At 41.9% G+C, this 25,563-nt stretch overlaps 1 protein-coding gene across 22 annotated transcripts in view; it reads left to right on the plus strand.

Moving 5' to 3' along the window:
* Rbfox2 (RNA binding fox-1 homolog 2) overlaps positions 1-25,563 on the plus strand; it is a 247,547-nt gene that overhangs the window by 73,267 nt on the left and 148,717 nt on the right. For all 22 annotated transcript variants that reach the window (XM_059247129.1, XM_059247134.1, XM_059247133.1 and 19 more), the window contains exon 2: positions 9,095-9,145. In XM_059247129.1, the coding sequence (XP_059103112.1) occupies positions 9,095-9,145 (51 nt within the window). The remainder of the gene's footprint in view (positions 1-9,094; positions 9,146-25,563) is intronic.

Raw genomic sequence — 25,563 nt, forward strand, 5'->3', positions numbered from 1 at the left:
CAAGAAAGCTCATAGTGTAATGGCTTTAGCAGTTAGCAATTGAACATTGAACTGGGAGCATTGCTAGACCTACCAGGTCTACACCCTTAGAGCCTTCATCTTATCTCTAAGTACTTTGAACCCTGTGGTTTGGAAGCAGAGTGATACCATGATTGCTTAGCAGCCTCTCTTCTTGAGTTAGAGGTGTTGGTTGCTGGGATTCATGTGCAGCTTAGGCTCATGTTCAGTGCCTATGGTATTTACTTCTTTCTCTGTTTAAACTAGAGCCAATACTTGAAAAAGAGCAACTTGCAGTGAACAAGGTAATGAAATATCCCAAAGAATTGCCCCCAGTCCATGTGGCAAAAATCATTTCTCCTTCCATTGTTCCAAATGTATGCAAGTCAATAAATTCATTTCAAAGAGAGATTAAGTCATGGGACAGTCAGAGTTTGAGGTTGGTAGAGAAGAGGTCAGTTCCTACCTTCCTTTGTTTCCTTTCTTCTCCTGAGGCACAGATTTTATTTTATTCATAGTATCCTTCCTCTTCCATTTTGTGAAATTGGTTTGATTTTGTTAGATACAAAAATAAAAAGCAGTAATGTTAAACTGTGTCCATTTATGCCTCTCCTGGGTTTTGGCACCAGATGTGTCAGGGAGGGGCCAGTAAGGAAATTGCTGACATGACCACTCCATTTGGGTAAGTTTTGTTGTAGATATGAGAGAGGGAGGGAGGAAGAAAGTGGGGAGGGAGGGAAGGAGGGAAGGAAGAGCTGGAGGCCTCTGGAAGAGTCCAGAGAAGAGAGTAAGGGAATCAGACTGGACATGGCCAGTGCTAGGGAAGTGGGAGAGCAGAGGAGACTAGTGGGTATAGCCAGAGATAGAGAGTAAGAGAGAGAGAGTGCAGGATAGGAGAGAGAGAATAAGAGAGAGAGTGCAGGGTAGTAGAGAGAGAGAATAAGAGAGAGAGTGCAGGATAGTAGAGAGAGAGAGAGAATAAGAGAGAGAGTGCAGGATAGTAGAGAGAGAGAGAGAATAAGAGAGAGAGTGCAGGATAGGAGAGAGAGAATAAGAGAGAGAGTGCAGGATAGTAGAGAGAGAGAATAAGAGAGAGAGAGTGCAGGATAGTAGAGAGAGAATAAGAGAGAGAGAGTGCAGGATAGTAGAGAGAGAATAAGAGAGAGAGAGTGCAGGATAGTAGAGAGAGAATAAGAGAGAGAGAGTGTGCAGGATAGTAGAGAGAGAATGAGAGAGAGAGAGAGTGCAGGATAGTAGAGAGAGAATGAGAGAGAGAGTGCAGGATAGTAGAGAGAGAATAAGAGAGAGAGAGAGAGTGCAGGATAGTAGAGAGAGAATAAGAGAGAGAGAGTGCAGGATAGTAGAGAGAGAATAAGAGAGAGAGAGAGTGCAGGATAGTAGAGAGAGAATAAGAGAGAGAGAGAGTGCAGGATAGTAGAGAGAGAATAAGAGAGAGAGAGTGCAGGATAGTAGAGAGAGAATAAGAGAGAGAGAGAGAGAGTGCAGGATAGTAGAGAATAGGGGATTATAAGGACAGGGAGTAGTTGTTGGGAGGGAAGGGACAGGGTAGCTGAGTGGGGGCTTTGAAATGTATAACAACTACTTGTGATTAGGGACTGAGAACTTTGGAATAGGCTTTGGTATGCAGCCACAGGTATAAGTCAGGGGAACCATGCATCCCTTCCAGCAGTAAGGGAAATGACTCCTTTTGGTAGCTGGGAACCAGTTTCACAAGTTCCTGAGGAAAGCTAGCTTTTCTCTAACCACTAGAAATCCTCCTATAGTCCAGTGTGTGCTCATTTCTGGATATCTGGACAACTTGAGCCCTAACAGTGGGATAGTTCTTGAACTTTTTTCATTGATTAGCTTATTTCATCGTATATTATTTCTGCTTCTATTCCCAACCAGCCTTCATTAGTGGTACTGGCCAGGATGACATGCTTTCATGATAAAGCTTTAGATTGGTACAGCATGATATGTACATAAGGTAGGAGGATGGGCAGTGTGGTGTCCCCCTAGGCTCCTGGGAGACTTAGCTTTAGTGCTGTATGGACTGCTGCTTGGGGTCTGCCTCACAACTGTAATTGTGAACCAGAAGCAGGACCTTTGATGCTCAGCACTGGTAAGTGTTCTTAGCATCCCCTAGTTGTACTTAGAGTTGTTTTACCTACCTCCCATGTAGTATTTTTGATAAAGGTGGTTTTTTTTTTTTATATTTGCTGGTGTTTTTGTACATATATTAGCTAATTCAGAGATGACATTGATAATTTTCACAAAGCAGTTTTTAAAGAGTGGCTTTAAAAATTATCGTGTCAAGAACAGAGTATGGTAGAGCTCTTGCTTGGCATGCATGGGGCCCTAGGCTGAGTCCCCCATCTTTGGAATGAGGGCAGAAACTGACCACTACTGCAAAAAAAAAAAAACATACTATTGTCGTTCAGCATGCACCAGTCTGTCAGACTGATTGATTGATTGATTGTTCTAATAAAAAACTAGGGGTATTAGGCTATTGTACCCCTCCCTCTTTCAAAAAAAAGCCCTGTGGTTCTAAACAGCTCTACCCACGTTACCTTAATCATCAGGACTGCACCGTCAGAACCAAGGACACTGGTCCCTGGATTGTCACACAGCTGTTGCCAGGTTCATTCTTGCTCCATAGGGAAGGTTCTTCTGCTCAGCTGGGTCTTCCACACATAGGTGTGTCAGGGAAGGTAGGGAAGCAGGTAGCATTTATCTTGCTGTGTCACTTCTCAGTGTCCACCAGCACACTCAGCATCCATTGTGGTTTTGCTCTACTTGGCAGTTACGTAGGGACTTTTTGTTGCCTTTTCACATGTCCACACAGGTTTAATTGCTGACCTCTGTAGCTAAGAAACATTTCTGTGGTAGTGTTCTCCTTCTCCTCCTCCTCCTCCTCCTCCTCCTCCTCCTCCTCCTCCTCCTCCTCCTCCTCCTCCTCTCCCTCCTCCTCCTCCTTTTTGGGGGGGGGTTTTGAGGCAGGGTTTCTCTGTGTAACAGTCCTGGCTGTCTTAAAGCTCGATTTGTAGACCAGGCTGGCCTTGAACTCACAGAGATCTGCCTGCCTCTACCTCCCAAGTGCTGGGATTAAAGGCATGTGCCACCATCGCCTGGCGTGTTTATACTTCTTATATGTGTATATATTTAATTAGTTATCTTATTATGGGTTTTTGAGACAGAATCTCATGTATCCTGGACTGGCTTGGGTCACTGTCACCAAGGATGGACTTGAATTCTTGGTCCTCCTGCCCCATTTCATCAGTGCTGGGGTTATATAGGTTCATGTGACCATGCCCTGCTTTTATATACCTAGTTTCTATCTAAGCTTTTAACTTTCTTTATAATTCCACCCCTTGTTGGTTTGTACTGATTAAAAACTCAACATTGGGCCAGTAAGATATCCTAAGTGAATGAAGCGCATGCCATGCCAGCCAGATTATATGCTTTTAGATCATTCTTAGAGATTTTCCTTGATTTTTAAATGTGCACATAGGATGTTGAGGGAAACTGAAGTTCCTCTTAGGTTTGTACTGTGACCGACAACACTGACAATCTGCACACATGCTTCCTGAGCACATGTACTGGTGATTCTCTAGAGTAGAGAGAATGATGGGGCTCTACTAGGTAATTTTGTCCCATTGCCTGCCAGTGGCCTCTGCCTACTTATTTCCTACCTCAGGCATGATGATCCCTGTTTGTGCATCTTCTTGACAGTTGTAATAGTCTCATTTTACTTCTTGTTGCATGCATGAATGGGAAGTAGTGTCTCAACTCTAAAAGGATGCCCACAGGCTGTGTGGTTAGTAAACACAGTATAACCAAGAGGAATTTCAGTATTCATCAGCAAGAAAGTAGGATGGTAATACCTGTTGGCATTTATAAGGATACAGTACTAATAGAGCAGAATTCAGAATGAGTGGAATTAGTGCTGTGGAAATGAGTCTCACAGTATTGAGCAAGTTGCTAGAAAATACATACCGCAAAGATCCGTATTAAGAAAATCCAAAGCCATAAGAAGTTAATGCAGAGAGACGGGTGTCTATACAGTAAAATTGAAAAGGAAAGCCATACTTTTTCATTTAGTTTGGACTACTCTGAGGCATGGCTCTCCAACTCCCAGAAGAGTACCCAGTAACCTTGGCCTTGTTGTACAACGGACAGTGATGTTGTTCAGTCTTTGCTTCTGGTGTTTTTGACGATACTGGCTTCCAGGATCATGATCTCTCTTTCTCTTTCTCTCTCTCTCTCTCTTTTTTTTTTTTTTAACAGAGTTTTCTGTGTTGTTGATTTCTAGGATGTCAGGACACAGGATGTATATGTTGTTTGGAGGGGGAATGGGTCCTTGTTAGTAAGCACTTGGACTTTTTGACTACTTTCTTTTTTTATTTTATTTAAATAACATTTTGTTGTTGTTGATTTTACATACTGACCGCAGTTTCCCCTCCCCCGCTTCCCATCCCTCCCCCGCTTCCCATCTACCCTGCTCCCCATCCACTCCTCCTCCAGCTTTATTCAGAAAGGGGTATGCCTCCCATGGGCTTGAACATAGCATGGTACATCAAGTTGAGGCAGGACCGAGCTCCTTCCTTTGTGTCAATGCTGGGTGAGGTAATCCAGCATGGGGAACAGGTTTCCAGAAGCCAACTAAGCGCCAGGGACAGGTCCTGACCTCACTGCTAGGAGCCTTATTAAGAGACCAAGCTATGCAGCTTTGACTACTTTCTTAGTCATATAACCTTTTTGAGAAATTGTTGAAATTTTTATAGTTAAAGGGTCATATGGAATGGTCCTTGAGATGAGAACCTGCAGAATGGGTAGAACAGGTCCCTGGAGTACTGGGTTCTGCAGGCTAAGGTCAGCAGTTCTCCCAAAGATAGGAAGTACGTACACCCTGACACATTCCTGTGTCATCTCCTCTTTGCTTTGTTCTCTTCCTCTTCTCCCCATCCTGAAGTTATACTGCAGAGACTGCCCATGATCTGAGTGCTTTCTTTGTCATCATCACTGTTAGGGAATGGTGTGGAGATAAATCTGCGGATTCAGAACAAGTAAAGTGCGTGTGGATTTCAGGAGCCATGTTCTCTGTCCTCTCCTATCTTGTCGTCTTCTGTCCTACCCTGCCGTATCCTGCCCTGCCCCCTTCTCTCTCCCCTTTTATGAGTAATTTAAGTTATATATCTCTCCTGTAATTGCTAGTGTGAGGGAGAGGCAACATTGCTTTTAACTGTTACTGTTTTTATTTTCTCATCTTTTAATTTTAAAAATCTATGTGTGTAGACATGTACATACATTTTGTATGTGCAAACAAATACATGCCACAGTGCATGTGTGAGGTCAGAGGACAACTGCCGGGAGTCAGGTCTCGCCTCCTAGGCTGTGGGTCTGAACTCAGTCAGGTCTTCAGGCTTGGTGGCAGGCACTCTTACCAATTGAGCCATCTTGCTGGCCCCTAACTATTATTATTTTAAAGTAAGAGATTGACTGAGGTGTTCCTACACTATTAATTTCACCTTTTCAAAGGATTGGTGTTTTTTCACCAGTATAATGACTGAGCTGTACATCTATCACCAATACCCAATTCTGAGCAGTTTCATCACCCCCAAATAAAGCCTATTAGTGTTATTGCTGATTTGTACCCTGTTGCCTCTGAAACCACTCATCTATTTTCTGTTACTATGGATTTGTCAGGTTTGGACATTTTCTGTAACTAGAATGGTGACATTTGTGGCCATTTTCTCTTTGGCATTTTTTTACTTACTATGCTGTTTTCAAGATTCATCCACACTTAGTATCTCATTTCTTTAATTATTCTGTTGTTCACTGTTTTGCTCTCTGGGTCCATTGGAATTAAGCTACTCTGAACACTTATGTCCCAGTCTGATTGGACATGTGTTTTTGTTTCCTTGTCTGTATTCCCTGTTATGGAATTTCTGATTCCTGCGGTAACAGCTTGTTTAACTTTTTCTTATTTTATTTTTTCGTGTGTGTGTGTGTGTGTGTGTGTGTGTGTGTGTGTCTGTCTGTCTGTCTGTCTGTCTGTCTGTTTGTGTCTCTGTCTGTCTGTCTGTCTGTGGTGAGTATGTACATGTGAGTGCAGGGGCCCACAGGTGCTACAGGTATCATCAAAGCTGGAGTTATAGGCAGTTATGAGCTTCTGACTTAGGTGCTGGGAATGAAGCTCAGGTCCTTTACAAGAGCAGTCTGTGTTCGTAACCACAGAGTTATCTCTCCATCTCTCTAGCCTGTGTTTAAACTTTTGGGGGACTGCAAGTTATAAGATGACTTGCTACTTTCCATTTTCACCAGTGGTGTACAGAATCTTGATTTTTTTTCCATCCTCGACACTTGGTGTTGTCAAGTCTTGATTGGAACTACCCCACAGTGTGTTGTCTATGGTTGGGCTGTGTCAGTGGCTCATGAGACTGAGCCTCCTTGCATGCACTTTTCTTACCTGCCATCTGCATATCTTTAGGAGAACTGACTGTTCAAACTCTTATTTATTCTTAAAGTTATCTTTTCTTTCATTGTTGAGTTGTAAGAGTGCTGTCTATACTTTGTACACTTTTCCTTTGCAACTGTGACTTGCAAATATTCTCCATTGTGTAGATTACCTTTTTTCCTGGTGGTCTTTGAAGGACAAATGTTGTAACTTTTAATGGTGTTTAATTGGCCTCACTTTCTGATCTTCCATGCTTTTGGTGGTGTAGTGGAGAAAGTGCTGTTTATCCAGAGGTACTGAAGATTTCCTTTTTAAGTTTCAGTTTCAGGCCAGTCTATCTGGAGTTAATTTAATATGTAGCACAGAGCTTTAATTTCTTTGGCATGGGGGCTATCCACTCGTCTTATCAAAGTTTTTCTTAAAAAGACTGGTCTTCCTGCCTTTGGCTTTCTTGGCATCCTTTAAAAACATTAGTTGGTTATAATTGTGAGGCTTTTTTTTATTTGCTCAATTCTCAGTTATACTTTATTGACTATATATCTAGTTTTCATCCCATCCAAAGGCTTTTATTTAAATAAATATAAAAGGGCTGAGGACATAGCTCAGAGGTAGAGTGTGTGTCTAGTACATCTAAGGCCCTGAATTAACTTCCCAGCAGCACACACGTACACACAAAGAAATGGATGTGGGGAGAGGATAGTTCATCCTTAGGCAGAAACAGACATGCCAGTGTCCCATTGTCCTGATTGTTAGAGCTTTGTAGTCAACTTCGAGATCCTGCTCTTCAGCTCTTTTCCTTCAAGATTTTTGTTTTTTGATATCTATAATTTTTTATCTATAATGTTGTTTTGTTTTGTTTTGAGACTACAGATATTTAAGTGTCCAACAGAAATTTAGGTACAGAAAATAACTTAGATTAGAATTCTTAGCTTGTGTAACACCAATTCTATCTCTTTGCTTCAATATTGTTTTAGGTGTCTACCATGTGTTAGTCATTGTGCTAGATCTTGGGAGAGAACAGAGTGTGATGGACAAGATACAGTGGTCTTGTATAAGCTTAAGTTGACTCTGCCTCATATTTTTGAAGTGAGCGCATACTTTGACTATAGTATATGCATAAATATCGATGCTTTTGAATGTAATTACATCTTTAATGTCTCTGCCATTAAGTGGAAAATTTATTCTCTTCCCATGAAGCCCCATCAGGGAAAATTCTTGCTTCTTCTCTTCAGATGAATGAAAATCCAAGTGCTTGGAAGAGCATGGGGGCTCTTTAAGTAGCTGCATTGAGTTCTTAGAAACTAAAAGAAATTATAGGCTGTCATTACTCCTTTGTGTATACACTGTTTCCTCCTAAAGTTTCCTGGGATGCAAGGATATCGTTTTACTCAACTTTCTCATGTCTTCAGTCATTTAACATTACTCTGGAATTTTCAGTATTCAGTGTCTGTTGCTTGAATGATCAAGTGGGTCCAGCGAGCCCTAAGTAAGTAGATGCTTAGGCCATGGGTTGTGGGACTGAATTAGGTGCATAACTTTAGTTGGCTAGCACCTCTGTCCTTATGGATCTTGATTTAATTGTTTGGTGTGAAGATGAGACACATTAAATATGAAGAATTTTTTAAAGGAAGAAATTAAAATAGTAACATGGGAAGTGAACTGTGCAAGTAATTTAAGTAATACTAACATATATGCACGCTAGGTCTCACTTCAGTCCACAGATGATTAAGTGTGGTACGGAAGCCTTAAAGCGAAGTGGAATTAATTTCTTTCTTTCTTTCTTTCTTTCTTTCTTTCTTTCTTTCTTTCTTTCTTTCTTTCTTTCTTTCCTTCCTTCCTTCCTTCCTTCCTTCCTTCCTTCCTTCCTTCTTTCTTTCTTTCTTTTCTTCTAATTTTTCAACAGTTTTATTTTTAGATTTATTTTTTGGGGGTGAGATGCTTACAGGAGTCAATTCTCTGCTTCCATTCTGTGGAACTCAGGTCATCAGGCTTGGTGGCATGTGCCCTTACCTGCTGAGACACCTGACCAGCTCCAATAATTAAAAAAATTTTATTTTGTGAAAAATCTATTTCAGCCATAATGTCTCTAAGAAACAATGGAGATGTTTAGGAAATCAGACAAACACTGTATGGGAAGAAATTACTAAAAATTGTGAGCGAAGTGGAAGTTATCTGTGTTTAAAAGAACTGATAGGATGAACTGAAACTTTCCAGGTTAGAAAGCATTTCTCGACAGGGTGAGTACACATGGAAATGCGTGGAACTCTGTTTCTCCTACTGTCAGCTTCTGGGTCTGCTCCAACTCCAGGGGTGAATGAAGTTAGGAATAATTCTCCCTATGTCTTCTCAGTAGTACTCTGCTTGAGGTACACCATGAAGGAAACAGTTTATCTTCACAAAAAGGGAAACTAGGATTTGTCTGTAGTGTGTGTGTATATATGACATTGTAAGGCTTAACTGGGGAGTGTGTGTAGTAGGCAGGTAGAGTACTGAAATGGCCAATTTTCGTAACTTGGGCAGAAATTCATATTTGATTAGTTTGAATAATGTTTGAAAAATGAAAAATTGAAAAATGTTTGATTTTGATTCTTAACATTTTCTTTTCTCTTAGAGTTTGATTATTATTTTTCTCTGTCTTAGAACGAGCCGCTGACCCCGGGTTATCATGGATTCCCAGCACGGGACAGCCAGGTGGGTGTCTGCTATGTCTAATTCTGTTACGTGTGTTTTGAAAGGATGTGTTAAGAGAAAAATGGTGGCTTTTACTGAAATTACTTATTTTGGAAGGTAATATAGTTTGTTTCACCAATGAATTTGCTTTTAGAGGTTATGAGTTAAATACATTTCTTAATCCTAAAGTTATTGTAATCATGTTATTTAAATTATGGGTCTTATAGGAGGAACAATCTCTTAGCCATAATACCTGCTTTTGATCTCTAGGCTATGTAATTTTTTTGGCCTGGTTTTCCTGATACCTCCTACTTCTTAATACTGGACTTGTCTTTTTATTTTCTATCATTTGGCTTCTGTTCACAGATTACTTGAATCTTTGCAATAATCTGCAGCAAGACAATTCCATTCTTCTCCCTGGAGTGTTCTTAGTTGGGTGGGTTTTAATAAGGGAAGCCTTACTTGAGAGAAAGCAGTTTCTGTTGCCCTCGTTGTTGGTTTGTTGGTTACAACCTCTATGGCAGCCTGGGCTGAAGTGCTTTCTATAAGACAGCCTTGGTACAGCCGGTGTGTAAACCCTCAGCCTCGGTACAGCCGGTGTGTAAACCCTCAGCCTCGGTACAGCCGGTGTGTAAACCCTCAGCCTCGGTACAGCCGGTGTGTAAACCCTCAGCCTCGGTACAGCCGGTGTGTAAACCCCCAGCCTCGGTACAGCCGGTGTGTAAACCCCCAGCCTCGGTACAGCCGGTGTGTAAACCCTCAGCCTCTGCAGCCGATTTGTAAAACCTTCAGTGTCTTTCTGATATTTAAATATTTGAGCACATGAGAGACTGGAACGGGGTAAGGTAGGACCCGTAAGACCATCCCTTAGAGAAATGTTGTGAACTAACTTCATCTTGTTGGCAGGATATTGACATTTTTTTCTTTTTCTTTTTCTTTTTTTCTTTTTTTTGGTTTTTCAAGACAGGGTTTCTCTGTGTAGCTTTGCGCTTTTCCTGGAACTCGCTTTGTAGACCAGGCTGGCCTTGAACTCACAGAGATCCACCTGGCTCTGCCTCCCGAGTGCTGGGATTAAAGGTGTGTGCCACCACCGCCCGGCTGATATTGACATTTTTAAGGAAGTTTGAAAAGGTAGTTTCTGATACTGTCAAAGGTTTACTCTTGGTTTTTTATAGGGTTATCCAAAAAATGACACCCAGGTTACACTTGTCCAAGGAACACATGGAATGTCAGTGCTAAGTGAAAGGTTAAGTAATTCCCTGTTCTAGAAGGTAACTGAATCTCATCAGAGTTGCTGAAGCAAATCTCACCAGCTAGGATAATCAATGGTCCCCTGCATGGTTGCCTTCTGCATTAAAGAATATTTGCCCGGTGTTTGCATTTTTGCTAGGTTGATGTCAAGAGTGCCCACAGGTAGGATAGGAAGGACAGAGGAAGAGTTGTTCTTCTCAGGGTTCATCTCCCAGTGGAATCCTTACTGTTGAAATAGAAGATGAGCTCTTTTATTGAAAGATATGGTCACTGACCCCAAAATCTAAAGAGAATGTAGAGTGTGTATATGTTTTACTTTTTAGTGTAGGTCTGCCCTGGAGCTTCTACTGGCTGTGGTATTTATGACCTTCTATAGTTCTATATCTTGGCCGTACATCAGGAAGAAAATGCTGGTGCCTGGAGATGAGCCCTGCAGATTCTGACTGAGCAGGTCACGGGTTGGGCTTAGTGGTTCTAATGTTAGAAATCACTATAGGTGCTTCCATCATGCAGAGAGGGAATGATAGTGTTAGGGGCTGCTTTACAAGGAGGGATTTTTCTCTGTATTGTCTTTTGTTCTTCATCCACGGTGCTAACATGAGAGATCATGCCCAGTCTCTTAATATAGTCTTAAACAGTAACACACATAGTTCATTATTTATAAAATATTGTCTATTTGGGGATCAGAAGATAGGTTAATTGATGTACCTGCAGGGAAATAGACTTCTGAATTTGAAGGCTCTGAAAGAATCCTGTCCAGTTTTGTGTTCCTGTGGGGATTGCAGATCAATGAGCTAAGCAAAGGGACTTAGTGAGAAATTGTTAAAGCTCATACAGCAGCGTCTCTGCCCCACAGTCCTTCATTTCTCTTCTTTTGCAGCATGGAGCTGTTGTGTAACTGTGTGCTCATTACTTGTGCTACTGTCTGTAGGCTGGTGCAGACTGTTTGCCGTGGGGCAAAGCTGCTGATTTTACTTGAGGCACAGTCTGTTGGTGAAAGGTTTATTTCAGTTTATTTTGGGGGGCTTTGTTTTGTACTGTGGCTGGGTCTTTGAGTTAGGGATCTTAGAAGAGTGCAAATAGGCAAGTATTGAGTAGCTGCTTGTTGTATTTGATGAATACAGAATCCAAATAAGTGCTGCTAATTAATGCCCCTAACCTTGTGAACTCTCACTCGGTGCTTTGAGATTTGGGAGGCATTTATCAGTGTGAAACACTGGTCACTGAGCAGGCTATGCTGGGCAGGAACTGAACTTGTGACCTTTACAGCTCCCCAGTGTGAATTTGTCTTAGCAAATCCAGGAGCTGTGGTGGAGGTGGGGTGGTGGGGTGAATTTTAATTGTGAGCCTTTGTTTGCTTTCCTTATTCTTTTGGGATTCCACTCTAAACATGTAGGAACTATTTCTACCCAGGGCTTTCATCAGCATCTAATGCTCTTCTGATTGTTGTGGAATGCTGTCATCAGAGATTCTCATTTCATCTCCTCAGACTTCTCTTAAAATAAACAGGCAAGTGTTCACTTTGGAAAGGTAAAATGCCTTCCCTGAGGCTGCAGTTCCAGTCAGTACTTAATCAGATCTTACACTTCTTTTGTGCTTGTGGTCCTTCCCTTCAAAGTGGAGAAGATGATTTTCACTCACTCACTCACTCACTCACTCACTCACTCACTCACATTTTTTCTTCCATTTAGAGATTTCCTAGACTTTGTGATGTTTAGTCGAGATCTTTCAGTTCAGTGTCAACTTAGCGGACCAGCATTGCACTGTGTCTGCAACACGTTCATCATGTTACACACGATGAGACATAGTTATGTTAAAAACCTAGGAAGAAAGAAAAGCAGAGTAGAACTCGTCTACTGGTAGAGATTTTGTTGTCTTCCTTCTTGGTGGGGTTTTGTTTTCTATGTAGCCCTGGCTGTCCTGGAACTCTCTTTGTAGACCAGGCTGGCTTGCAACTCACAGAGATCTGCCTGCCTCTCCGCCTCCTGAGTGCTGGGATTAAAGGTGTGTATCATTACACCTGGCAAGGTATTTTTGTTGCTGTTGGTTTAAGATTTTTCATGCATGTATGCGCATGTATGTGTGCCTGGTGTCCATGGAGGCTAGAAATGGGCTCTAATCCCCTGGACCTGGAGTTATGGATGGTTGTGAGCTCCCCTGTGGGTGCTGGGAACCAAACCAAGTTCTCTGCAAGAGCAGCCAGTGCTCTTAACAATCTCCCTAGCCTTACTTTGGGTTTCTTTTTTTTTTTTTTTTTTTTTTTTTTTTACTTTGGGTTTCTTAAGCAAGGTTGGCATAGTCTTTTTTCCTGAGCAATGACAGTAGTCCATTCATTCATAAAGTGCCCAAACCCACATTGGTACTTGCCAGTATGGTCATTCTGTAAAAGTGGAGAAGGCAAACATTGTTCCAGTTTCACAGATGTAGAATCAGCTCAAACATCTAAGTATTTATCAAAGCCATGCAGGATTTTAGGCTGGTAATGCCATTTAGTGGTTTAGAATCTTAGCTACTGGGGGCTGGAGAGATGGCTCAGTGGTTAAGAGCACTGGCCGCCCTTCCAGAGGACCCTGGTTCAATTCTCAGCACTGACATGGCAGCTCACAACTGTCTGTAACTCCAGTTCCAGGGGTTCTGACACCTTCACACAGACATATATGGAGATAAACACCAATGTACATAAAATAAAAAATAAATTCTATTAAAAAGAGTCTTAGCTACTGCCTTTTAAAAATGTTTTTATTAGCATATACCGGTTATGCATAATAATGAGTTTTAAAATGACACTTTCTTGCATGTATATAGTATATTGATCATGTTTATACTCCTGTTGCTATTTTTTGTCCTCCTCTTATTGTTTTTACTGACCCTTTCCTCTTCCCAGTTCGTCCCTCCTCTTCTGCTTTATCCTCTAACCTGTGACTTAATGGGTTTTATTAAGACGGCTTTTAGAAGCACAAGGTGAGAGGTTATTTACAGTAACATTGCTATATCACTGGGGGGAAAAGGCCCCTCCCCTAAAAGAAACATTCTTAGGGATAGATGAACCTCTTGAGTTTCATCCTGCTCCATAATGAATGTTGATGGCCCAATCTTGTACAGGTAATTACAGCTTCTGTGAGTTCAAGAGTGCCACAAACATGTCATACTCAGAAGATAGCATTTTGTAATGCTCTGCCCCATTCTTAGTTCTTTCATTGTTTCTACCTTCTTTTGTGATGTCTTGGAGGGGATGACATAGATGTCTCATTAAGGCTGAATGCTACATGACCACTTACTCTCAGCACTTTGACCAGTTATGTATGTGTTAACACTGACCAAAGGGGAGGGATTCCTCTGATCAAAGCTGTCATCAGCACTTATCTATAGGGATAAGCATATTTGTTTAGGTAGCAACTTGATATCAGGTCCATTCAGGAAAAACAACAGTTAGAGTGTCTCTACTAGAACCTACGACTCCATACCACCCTCAATAGGCTTTTGACTAGATTTATAACCCCGGGAATGAATTCCTTCTTGTAGAGTAGATTTGATTCCAGTCTGAATGTGGTTCATTGGTTATCCTCATAAAAGTCATGCCTCTGCACACCAGTGGGCACATCTTACAGCACTGTCTATTGCTGAGTAGAGCTTTGACAGTCTCCACAGCACCTGAGCAGCAGCAGCTCCTGGCACTGTGCAGGCTGGCCAGCAGAGGATGCTCCCTCTCAACCCTAGCCTGAGCACTCCATGTCCTCCGGCCTAGTGTACAGTTTCAGCAGCAGGGTCTTAGCATCTAATTCTGGTGGACAACTAGCTATAAATTGTCATGCATGTGCTTATAAATGTACCCAGGTATAGTAAAAATGAGACTTTATGGGCTTGTATTTTTAAATGGGAAGATAATTGCATGAGTTCTTGTACAGAGGGATTTAGGAATGGTAATCCAATTAGAAGAGGGCTTAGTTTTCTATAAAAACCTCATTGATTTGCTAAGATTATTGATTTGGAATTGGCTGTCAGGAAACCTTGAAAGTACATGAGGAATCCTAAGGCTGGTGGTCCTTTGTCACTTCTGAGTGTCACAACTTTATGTATCTGCTATTATTAAGGTGACTATATTAATCTGTTGTTCAAGTTGGGGCACTTTTGAAAGTGTAAAGAGATGCTGACAATCACACCGATACAGCCTCAGACCAACTGGGTGGCATGGGATGAAGGCTCATCTTAGCTGTGATTAAACAGCTTGTTCTTGTAGTTCTTCTAGCAGGCCACCCAGGATTAACTAAACATTTGGTTAAAGTGAGGAGCAGTTTTAAACTTTTGTTTTAACTCAGAGTATTATACTTTAATTTAAACAAACGAGTTTACTCTTTAGTCTTTCAGTAGGAGGTCAAGGCATTTTATGTGCGTATTGATCTACTGATAGAAATGCTACTAAATTGTTTTATAATCTGGCTTCACAAAACGTCCAGTGTCTGTTAACTTTTGTTTGTTTTTGTGAGACAGCTTCCTTGTGTGTTCTAAACTCACCTCCAGTTTGGGATCTTTCTGCCTTAGCCTGCAAAGAGCTGGGGTCACAGTTGTGTTGCCAGACTTGGCAGTGGGTGTGCTTTTCTGAAGAGAAGCAAGGCGCTAACGGCATGGAAGTCCCTTCCTGTTCTCTCTCAGTCTTGACATTTGTCTTGCCTGTATCTAATCTGACTGAGCAAAAATTTCTGTCTTATTAAATGTTCTCAAAGCTTTCAAATGTGAACTGTTTGCAGGGAAACTCTGTTAATTTCAATTTCATCGATTTATATAGTATCTACTCTATACTCTAAGAACTTAAATTTATGTGGCCAGGTTGCATGTAGCCCAAGGGCTGTGAGAAGGGTTTAGAGGAGGAACGCAGAATTGTGAATGGGTTTAGCAAGCAGGGTGGCTGGAAGCATGTTGACTAGGAAATGCAGAGCTAGTGTGTGTAACCCGTGAGCTGATTAAAAGCACACTACCAGCAGCTGTAGCTGAGATGGTTTTACTGTCTGGAGCTCTGTGTATTTCTGGAGTTACTCTGTTGACTTTTGTTTTGGAGTCACCTCAGTGCAGGCATGAGTAAGGGTAGAAGCAGATGTGTGCAGATGAACAGCAGCCCATCTAAGACATGCTCAGTAGTGGGGGATTTTTAAACTGGTATTGGAAGCTAATGCTGCAGTATCCCCTTGCACTCCCTTTCAGAGCTTTAATTCAGGCACATCTTGGTGTCTCCCACTTAAGCTGTTCGGAAATGAGGTGTTACAGTCAGGATTTGAGACAAGAACGCAGACTGGCTTAGGTTTAGGTGTTGAAGTCACCGTAGAAATGGAACTATCAGTAAATTAGCAAAACTAAGGTCTGTAAAGTGCTTTGTGGCTTAGGTTTACAGAGCTCTTTGTGTTTGATTTTTAGAGTAATTCTCCCAAATTGGGCTTTATTCCTGCTTTAAAGAAAAGAAAACCAAGCACTCATGTCCCAAAGTTGTATTTCTGTCAAGTTTTCTTCTTGTCTGTCTTTAAAGGGCTGGTGGCCTATAGTTTATCTCTTTACTTTAAAATTAGAGGAAATTACTGTTCTATTGTCAGGTTCTTGATTTGATTGAAGAACAACTTTCAGTTTTTAAAGTTCATTTGACTGTATGGATATGATTTACAGAAACCAGTGATTCACAGAAATAAGTGAAAATTTCAGAGCTGATGTTTAAGTTGTCAAGTACAAGGGAGTCACAGCTCCTTCAATGCTGAGAGCAGGCGCAAAGTGATGACCTTTATTTCAGACCACCTAAAAAATTTTTTTAGACTTACATATTTGTTTATTTTTATGAGTGTTTTGTCTGTATGTATGCATGGGCACTATGTGTGTGTCTGGTGCCCTTGAGGTCAGAAGAGGGGGTCAGATCCCCTGGAGTTAAGGATGGTTGTAAGCCCCTGTATGGGTCCTGGGAACTGACCTAGATTCTCTGTAAGAGCAACTAGTGCTCTTAACCACTGAGCTACCTCTCTAGCCCCTCAGACCTGTTTTTACGATGAACTTCCCAGAATTTTAGTTATTTTGACTGAGAGGTAAGGACAAATGCAAAGGGATCTCTTATAGTCATTGGGCCTTGTGGCAAAGAAGTGCTGGCTGCCCTGCTTCCCATGGTGGTAGGAATGTTGGGTGGGGAGGTGGGGAAGAGTTCCGTTACATAGCTCAGAGCCTCTCAGCTTAAAAATGGACACAGGTCTGTGTGAGGTGTGCCTTTCAGCTCCTGAGCCAGTGCATGCGTGCGTGCGTGCGTACGTACCTTGCCCCCTCTCCCATTAGTTTTTACCAGTGCTGTGTGTACACTGATCCTTGCTTTGTTTTAAGTATTGTAAGATTTTTCCATTTTATTCTGTTCCATTAAAAAATTGTCAATTGTGGTCAACAGTTGATTGATGGAAATTATTTCCTGCACTTGCTAATGCATTATAAGCTGTGACTCTTGAAAAACATTATTCCAATCATTCTTGCCCTTCAGAATTCATTCAACCTTAGGGGCTGAGAATGTAAAGAGCACTTAGCATGTATAGGTCCTGGGTATAAGCCCCAGCACAAATACAAACAAAAAAATAGAAGGATGCCCATATCTTTGAGCATTCACTGTCCTACCTGTACACACAAGTCCCCATATCTGCCCCTCCCCCAGATAGAGGCTAGATTAAAATGATGGATTCTTAAGTTTCTTAAGTCCATAATCCCCCCCCCCCCCATGTGTTGTCCTTACACCCTCTAGTGGAGGAAAGGCAGACACATGCAGCAGCGTCTCAACTACGTAGGGAGCTCAGCCTAGGCTTTTGCCTCTCATCCCTCAGGTAGTTCACAAGCTGCATTCTCCTGGGGAAGAGGTTTTCTCTGTTGTTACTGTCATCGATCTGCATAACTTGCATTCTGCCATTTCTTGTTTATTGATTGTTCATATCTTCTGGCTTTCTGCTGCTGAAGATAGGAATTATGTTTTATAAGCATACCTTCTTCCATCTAATAAATTCATTATTTGTTAAGCCACTATTTATCATTGTGTTATAGGTTACATGGTACATCATCAGCACTGTAATTTTTTTTTTTTTTTTTTTTGGTTTTTTCAGACAAGGTTTCTCTGTGTAGTTTTGGTGCCTGTCCTGGGTCTTACTCTGTAGACCAGGCTGGCCTCGAACTCACAGAGATCCGCCTGGCTCTGTCTCCCAAGTGCTGGGATTAAAGGCGTGTGCCACCATTGCCTGGCTAGCACTGTAAACTTTTATAGCCAAATGGTAAAGTATTATGACTATATTTGCTTTCTTATATACTGTCTTCCCCTCATTCATATCGGATATGAATCTATTTAAATGTATGTGTGGCAATTGCTTTTTTAAAGCTCTATTGAAATATAATTTCCACACCATGAAGTTCGTCCAATATAACATTTTCTTCTTCAAATATTTTTTGTTGAGATATTTAGCGCAGCTCGTCTCTTTGCTGTTGGCGACAACACGCAGCCAGTCTCGGAGATTGTTCTTCTTCAAATATTAACATTTTCATTCAACAACTTTTCGTAAGTTTTGGTGGAGTCATGGCCCTATCCCCATACTCTAGTTTTTTAATACCTCTGTTATCTCCTATATTCACTCAGATTCTCTTTTAGTCCGTTGTTGACTAAAAGACAAATGCTGTCATAGGCTTTCTGACTATCAGATGCTCTCTTCTGGATGTTTCCTATTGATGGACTTGTTTGATGTATATAATCTGTTGTGTATGACTCTCTCCGAGCATAATGCTTTGAGGCTCATCTAGATAGTAGTATATATCACTATATAGTAATGTTTTAATCATCAACAGTGCTTTAGTTTTCAAATTTTTGAGCCAATAGAATTCGGTTGTAGCATGTTCTCTATAATTATGCATTTAAGCAAAAACAGAGCTCTGATCTCACTGGAGTCTTTATTACCCCGCTTAGCATGTATCTGCTGAGGACATGCACTGGTCCCAGCCTCTTCCCTTCTTTCTCATGTAAGATTCTCTGTATTCTAGCCTTACTGGAGGGCTGGGTAAGGGAAAGGTGTTATACATTCTTTAGAATGGGTTTGGATTCCAGGACCCTCCGTTGGGGTACTTCAGATGTTTAAATTCAGCCCATCCCTAAGTCTCACTTTAGTTGCTACCTCTGCCATGAAGTCTTGCCGATTCATTGATTTAGGAATAGATTCTTGGTGTTTGCTATCCTCTGAAGGACATACTTCCTACTTCTGTTGGTACTTTATCACTGCCATTAGGTGATGGTTAAAAGGTTATGACCCACAGCCTTGTGATGAGAACCTGATATATTTGGACAAAGAGGAACAGGACAGCTTTGGCTAGACTTGCCAGATTTCATCGCCTTTGGCTTGCCAGAGCTTTATGAAAAATTAATACTCAAGAAGCAAGATATCTGATCTGCTGTGAGAAAGCACCTCTTACAAATTTAATGAGTTTGGTCAAGTGGGCATTAAATGTAAATCTGTCATTTTATGTAGCCCTCGAAGGCTCTGAGAATACCCAATAAATGTCTTTATTGAATTAGTAGAACTTTCTCTGTGTGTCTCTTACTGTTAGGACAGTGCACCTGCAGCCAGTGCTCTCACAAGCTTCCTGGCGTCATGTAGATCACACACACCTAAGAACTCAGTAATTCTGTTGTTTTGTGACTGTCCCCCAGCCCCAACCCACACATTAGTTCTAGTAGATGTGCTCTAACCTCAGGATAGCTGGTAGCCAGGTAGGAGTGATGTGATGAAGGCACTAACTCATGGAGAGCATGATGGTGCCAGAGCCTATAGGAGTCATTCAGACATTCAGACTTAATAGGTACAGAAATAAGGCACAGGGAGGTTAAGACAGTATATAGGGCTATGTGTCTCATAATTAGTGAATCTGAATTCTAAATTTAAATGTGCTATGTTTAAAATTTTATGAGTTTTCAAGTAGGCACATCTTGTATTTCATTACTTTCACTTTGATTAAAGAAACAATTTAAAGAAACCTTTTTGGGCTGAAGAGATGTCTCAGTGGTTGAGATTACACACTGATTTTTTCCAGAGCACTGGGATTTGCTTCCCAGCCTCTGTGCCAGGTGTTCACAGCTGCCTGTAACTATCTAGTACCTTCTTCTGGCCTCTGCAGGCCCTTGCACCCGATGTGAACACACATGATTGTGTACACACACACACACACACAGTTACAAACAAAATAAATCTTAAAAGAATTTTGTTTTACATTTGAGTTTCCTTTAGTCAGCATTAACTTCCCCTTCGCTGAGGGGCCATCGCTTGCTTGTTTCTGTTGTCCTGCACAGTTTGCCTAACGTTATCTTCATACTGGTTCTCATTTCATCTCAGTGAGCCCTCCAAGGAGTCTGTATGCAGGGGGACAGAATTTTAATCTTGGCTGGCACATGAGGAAATTAAGATTTCTAGTTTTGTGAGAGCTTGATGAAAGGCTGTAAGAAGTGGCATAAGCTGGCTTCTGTTTTAGTGAGATACACTGAACTTCAGACTAAAAAGCTTAACTTTCAAAAATAATTTTTCTTCAGGTGAATGCATATGGTGGAAATAAGGAGACAATCAAGTTTGATTTGGTGAATCCTACAGTTTATTGCCATACAAAGAACAACTTCTGAGGCTTACAGTACTTAGGAGGTAGAATGATATGGTTAGAATACTACAGAATACACTCGGTAGACAGGCATGTTAACCACACAGTGAGAGAATTGGATGGCAGCAGGCCTCCATGGAAAGAATGCTTCATTACAGTTCTTGGGAGATGCCAGCTTGCATGCCATCACATTGGAGATCTGGGCAACACAGGAGTCCTGGATGCTAGAGGATTGTATTGTGTGGTCAGGCAAACCTTTATAGCTCCAAGGTAACATGGTGTTCCTTGCGACAGTTCTTGGAGGACACAAAGAGAGTATAGCCCTGCCATGGCCTTAAATACTCAGTGTTAATCAAACTCTTGAGTTTGGCATGTGTTGAAGTCTAGTAGTTGAGGCTAGTAACTCATATGTGGCTGTTGTCCAAAGGTTCTGAGATAGCATTCCTAAGGGGTGGGGTCTGATGTCATACTCTAAGGAGGGAGAGGGAATGCATACTGTGTAGCAAACCATGGAAATGACTGAAGTCATTTCATAGCTCACAGTATGAATTACTCCAACAGTTTGTACAGATAGGTAAGTGGTGGTTGGTTCTGATAGAAACACAGGGAAGCTCGAACCTGTCTTCTTGGTTTCTTTCGCTTGGGAGGTCCTGCAGTTCACTGGAGCAGTTTGAAAACCACTGGCGAATGATTGTAGGACTTTGGTGTCAGATCCAAATTCTAGTTGGGGCCTGATGTTTCACCAACTCTCTGAGGTTTTGTTCCTTATTTATAAAAAGGAATGATGAAAAGTATTAACTGGAAACATATCAACAGTTTTCACAGTGTTTCTGGTGACAAGATGGGTCAGGTATACAGGGCTTGAGCTGAGCTGCTGGGTGAGCGACTGCACAGATGGTAAACTTCCTATGAAAATGAAGGCCCCTAAATCACATGTCTCAGTAGTTTAGAATGGGAGAGGCCCTGTTTTTGTCAAGTAGTGAGTTAGATATGTGGGCTCATCACTCTGTTAGTTCTGAGGAAAGGAGACACAAACAGTAGGAAATTCAGTATGTGTAACCTTTGCTCTGCTGACATTTCATTGGTGGGCCTAGAAATTAGAATTTTTAATCAAAGTTTCACCTGCTTTTGATTTTTTTGTTTTCATCCATTAAAAACAACAACCCACAAAAACTAGGGCTAGGGAGCTAGCTCAGCTGGTAAAATAAATTGGTGCACAAGCACAGTCTTCCACAGCTGTGTAAGAAGCTGGGCATGGTGGCACACTTTAGGTCTTACCACCAGGGAGGCAGAGACAGGTAGATTCCCTGGGCTTTGCTGGACAGCCAGCCTAACCTAATCTTCAAACCCTAGGTCCCAGCGAGAGGCTGTCTCAAGAACATGGTAGGTGGCTCCTGAGAAGCAGCAACTCCCAAGGTGGACACGGGCCTCCACCAATACAGGCATCCATATATGCATACGAGCACTAGGGAAAAGGGGGGCGGACTGCATGTCTCACAGTCAGGCTCCATGCAGCTTAAACAACAAGTGACAGGCTGATTTTGGCCCACAGTCATAGTTAACTGGTCCCTCATTTAGATATTTCTTTTTAATAGCCTATGTGCAGCCTTTGGCCCCATGAAAAACAATTTTTCTTTCTTTCTTTCTTTCTTTCTTTCTTTCTTTCTTTCTTTTTTTTTTTTTTTTTTTTTGGTTTTTTTCGAGACAGGGTTTCTCTGTGTAGCTTTGCGCCTTTCCTGGAACTCACTTGGTAGTCCAGGCTGGCCTCGAACTCACAGAGATCCGCCTGCCTCTGCCTCCCGAGTGCGTGGGCCACCACCGCCCGGCATGAAAAACAATTTTTAAAACAGATTGTTATTAGTGAAAGATTGGGATTAGGAAAAGCTTAGCTGTGGTACTGGAAAAAGTAGGCTCACCCCTGTGAATAGTTACATGTTCGTTAGTTTTTCTTATTCCCTACCTACTTAAACAGGTGGTTAAAATGTGGTTGTCTTCAGTGGCTGAATGAAGGAAGTGTTCTGGCTGGGGCTGAATCCAAGTGCTTAGGAGGCAGAGGCAGAGGCAGAGGCAGACCTCTGTGAGAGAGAGGATCTCTGAGTTCTAGGCCAGTCAGGGCTATATAGTGAGACCCTATCTACCAAAAAGGGGAGTGTTCTAAGGAACAAAAGACCTGGAGTCTTGAGTTTGTTGTTGATACTTGTGGCTCATTTTCATTTGACCTTTGGCCCATTCATTTCCTCAGGTGAAGAGTTGAAGAAGGTGGACATGGAGACACTTTGTAGCTCTTGCTTTTAGCTGGAACAGGATGGTACAGTTCTTGCCAATATAGATGCCCAGGATACCATCAGCATTTCACATTGTACTGGATACTTTACAAGAGCAGAGGTTTTTTGTTTTGTTGTTGTTATTGTTGTTGTTGTTTTGTTTTGTTTTCCTATACAATTTCTGAAGTGACAGGCAAGTTTGGCTTACACCCACAAAATCATTCTAGCAAATGCTGGCCACTTAATCTTTAACCCCAAAGCAGTAAACATGCATGGAGACAAGATGGGGCCCCACATATAGGGAAAGGACCTAGGAGAGCTGCCAGAAGAAAAGTCTGTCCTGCCTACTGTGGGCTGAGGGGAGTTTCTTTCTTTATAATTTATTTAACTTAATTTTATGTGCATTGGTGTGAAGGTGTCAGATCTCCTGGAACTGGAATTACAGAAAGTTGTGAGCTGCCATGTAGTTGCTGGGAATTGAACCCATGTCCTCTGGAAGAGCAGCCGTGCTCTTAACCACGGAGCCATCACTCCAGCCCCTGAGGGAAATTTTTAACTGGAAACTTTTTTTGTACTCTGAATCATACTCCTATGGACTCTTTAGTTTCCTGGGTGGGAGAAGAAAGAGAGGAACAAAGCAGAAATGGCAATGTTGGGTTTTGTCAGCAGAGGGCACCCAGAGCAAAGCAAAAGTACCCATTGGCCATGAGGGAGTTTACCAAACAGACACAGAACAACTTGCCCTGGGCTCACAGGATCTGTCTCTTGCATTTTGTTTGATCTGTGTTAACATTCTCAGATGGTTTTACGTGCATAAGAGTTTGCCCTTGTTTGTTGCCCGTTTTCAGTAGAAACCTAGCTCCTAGAGTGTCCTGAGGTGAGTTATCCCACACCATAGATCTGGGCTCTTGGATGCGTATGTGGCGTTAGATACTGTTTATCTCATATCCAGTAATGAAATAGACCTGGAATAACATTGATCTAAAAAGGCCCTTAAAGGCTGTGTGGCTTATTGTCAAGTGACTTTGTTCTTGCTACTTGGAACAGTGGTCTTCAGTGGGTGGCTTCTGGACCAGCAGCATTAATACCACCTGGGAGCATATGTAAATTTATGGTCTTCCTACCTCCCAGGCTTACTGAACCAGAAACTTAGAGGATGGGGTCCAGCAGCCTGTTCCATCACGCACTCCAGAGGATTCTGGTTCACACTCACAGCAGAGAAAGCCACTGTTGTAGGGGGAGGGGTAGCAGAGCTGGTCCTTTCTGAAGGGTTCTGCCAAGTACTCAGCCAGGAATTTTCACCTTCACTTTCTAGGCAAGGGTTCAATCCACTCACTTGTCCGTTGTATATGGTAAGTGATGGGGAAAGCTCTGAGCCCTGGTCTTTCTGATTCACAGCTGTGTGCTAGTTGTTAAGAGAATGCTGAGTCATTGAATTAATGTTTTAAAGTCTTTAAAAGCCGTACACACCCATCAAAGAAAATGCAATACACAGTAGATCAAAAGGATAAAATAAAAGTTCCCCTGGCACGTTGAACCTTTTGTTCATTGTTCTAGTCTTGTTTGTATGCAGCTGCTTTGTGTATATGCACTCTAAGGTTTTTCCAGAATGTCAGTTGTATTGTAAGAGGCTTCCAGCTCAAGCCTACCCAACTGAAACTTTCCTCTCGTGTTATTAACGACTACCGGTTTTTTTTTTTTTTTTTTGTTTGTTTTTTTTTTTTTTTTTTGTGGTTGCTTAGTATTCCACTGTGAGAATATCAAGTTCCACTACGATTCTGAGTCTGTCTTAAGTAGTTTTCATGATACACTTTTAGGAAGAAGGATTGTTAGTGCTGTACTGGGCAACAGTTACCCAGGGTGGCTTCCAAGTGTCGTAATTAAGATGATGAGTACAGATGACGATGGAGGGGGGAATGTGATGTTGGAGAAGCAGTACTTAACAGGTTTGGGATTAGAAGTGAGTTTAAGAATAGAGAAACAAATTGAAGAGTAGGCCAGTGGTACTCTGCATTCACCTGGCCTTGAGCAAGGTGGACCAGGTCGTCTAGGACGTGGTTATGACCGGCTTGGAGCTAGTAAACTGCTTTTATCACTGGCTTTTTGACATGGAGGCCAACCTGCTGTTTAGGTGCCAGGAGAACTACTGGGTGGACAGCTTCTATAGTTGGCTTTATTATCGAGTACTTTCGGGTGGGAGGCACCATATTAATAATTCACGTAGATTTTGTTGCTTGTTTACCTTTTGCTATAGCTACATTTATTAACTCTTAGGTGGCGTTTCTATTTTACAGAAGCGTTGATGCTCCCAAACCTGTGCCTTTGCTCTGTTCTCATGATATGGCAGGCCTTTGCAAATCCTGCACTCTCTCATGTGTGGTTTTACTTTTTCTGCTGCACGAAGGACAATTAGATGTGTGTGAAAGGATACTAAAGTCAGGACTGAGCATGGGCCAACTGTAAGACCCAAGTCAAGCTGACCTGAGCCCAGTTGTTGTCTTGGGAGGTGGAAGCCTGACCTGGATACTACTACAGAGAAGCAGAGAGTGGGCCTACAGAAGTTATAGGCAGGAGCTAGCAGGCACTGTAAACAGAGAGGCTGGCTGGAAAAACCAAATATCCCTTAGCAACTTTCTTTCCTGAAGAAAGACGTCATTTCTTAGGATGTTTTAAAAACACCTGCTCTGAGCTAGAACCTGAATGCTATACAGTTGAATCATTTAGCATATATAATTCCACCGACTTTGTATGCTCACAAGAGTTGTTCAGCCGCCTCAGCATCAGATTTAGAACAATTCCATCACTTCATCCAAAGCAGCTTCCCACTTAGTCATCACTTCCTAATTCCTGTATTACGCCCATGCTCCACGTTGTGGGCAGCTACAAGTTCTACTTTTTCTTGACAGATTTTCCTTTGCATATAGATAGGTGTGTGACCCTTTGAGTCTGCTTCCTTACTTTGAATATTCATGTATCGGTCCATGCTGGATGGGGGATTGGGTCAGTGCTCCTTTTTTCTTTTGTTTTTGTTGCTAAGGTGTGTTCCTTTGCATGGTTGTGATGTAAAAACTTAGTTATTCTGGACAGCATATTTTTTTATGCTAGAGAGAAAAGGGTAAAGGAAATGGAACAATAAATAAGCCTTGGTAATTCTTGGGGAGTGGGGAACTGCTATGTAAAATCCCAGCCTGCTTGAGTATCTGCAGCTGACAGCATAGGAAGTAGGATGGCTGGTACCCGCTCCTTTGTGGGTCATTTGCGGCAGAGCACAGTGCTTTTGACCTGAGCACGTGTGGCTTTCAG

Source organism: Peromyscus eremicus, chromosome 20 (genome assembly GCF_949786415.1).
Source record: "Peromyscus eremicus chromosome 20, PerEre_H2_v1, whole genome shotgun sequence".
NCBI classification, from domain to species: Eukaryota; Metazoa; Chordata; class Mammalia; order Rodentia; family Cricetidae; genus Peromyscus; species Peromyscus eremicus.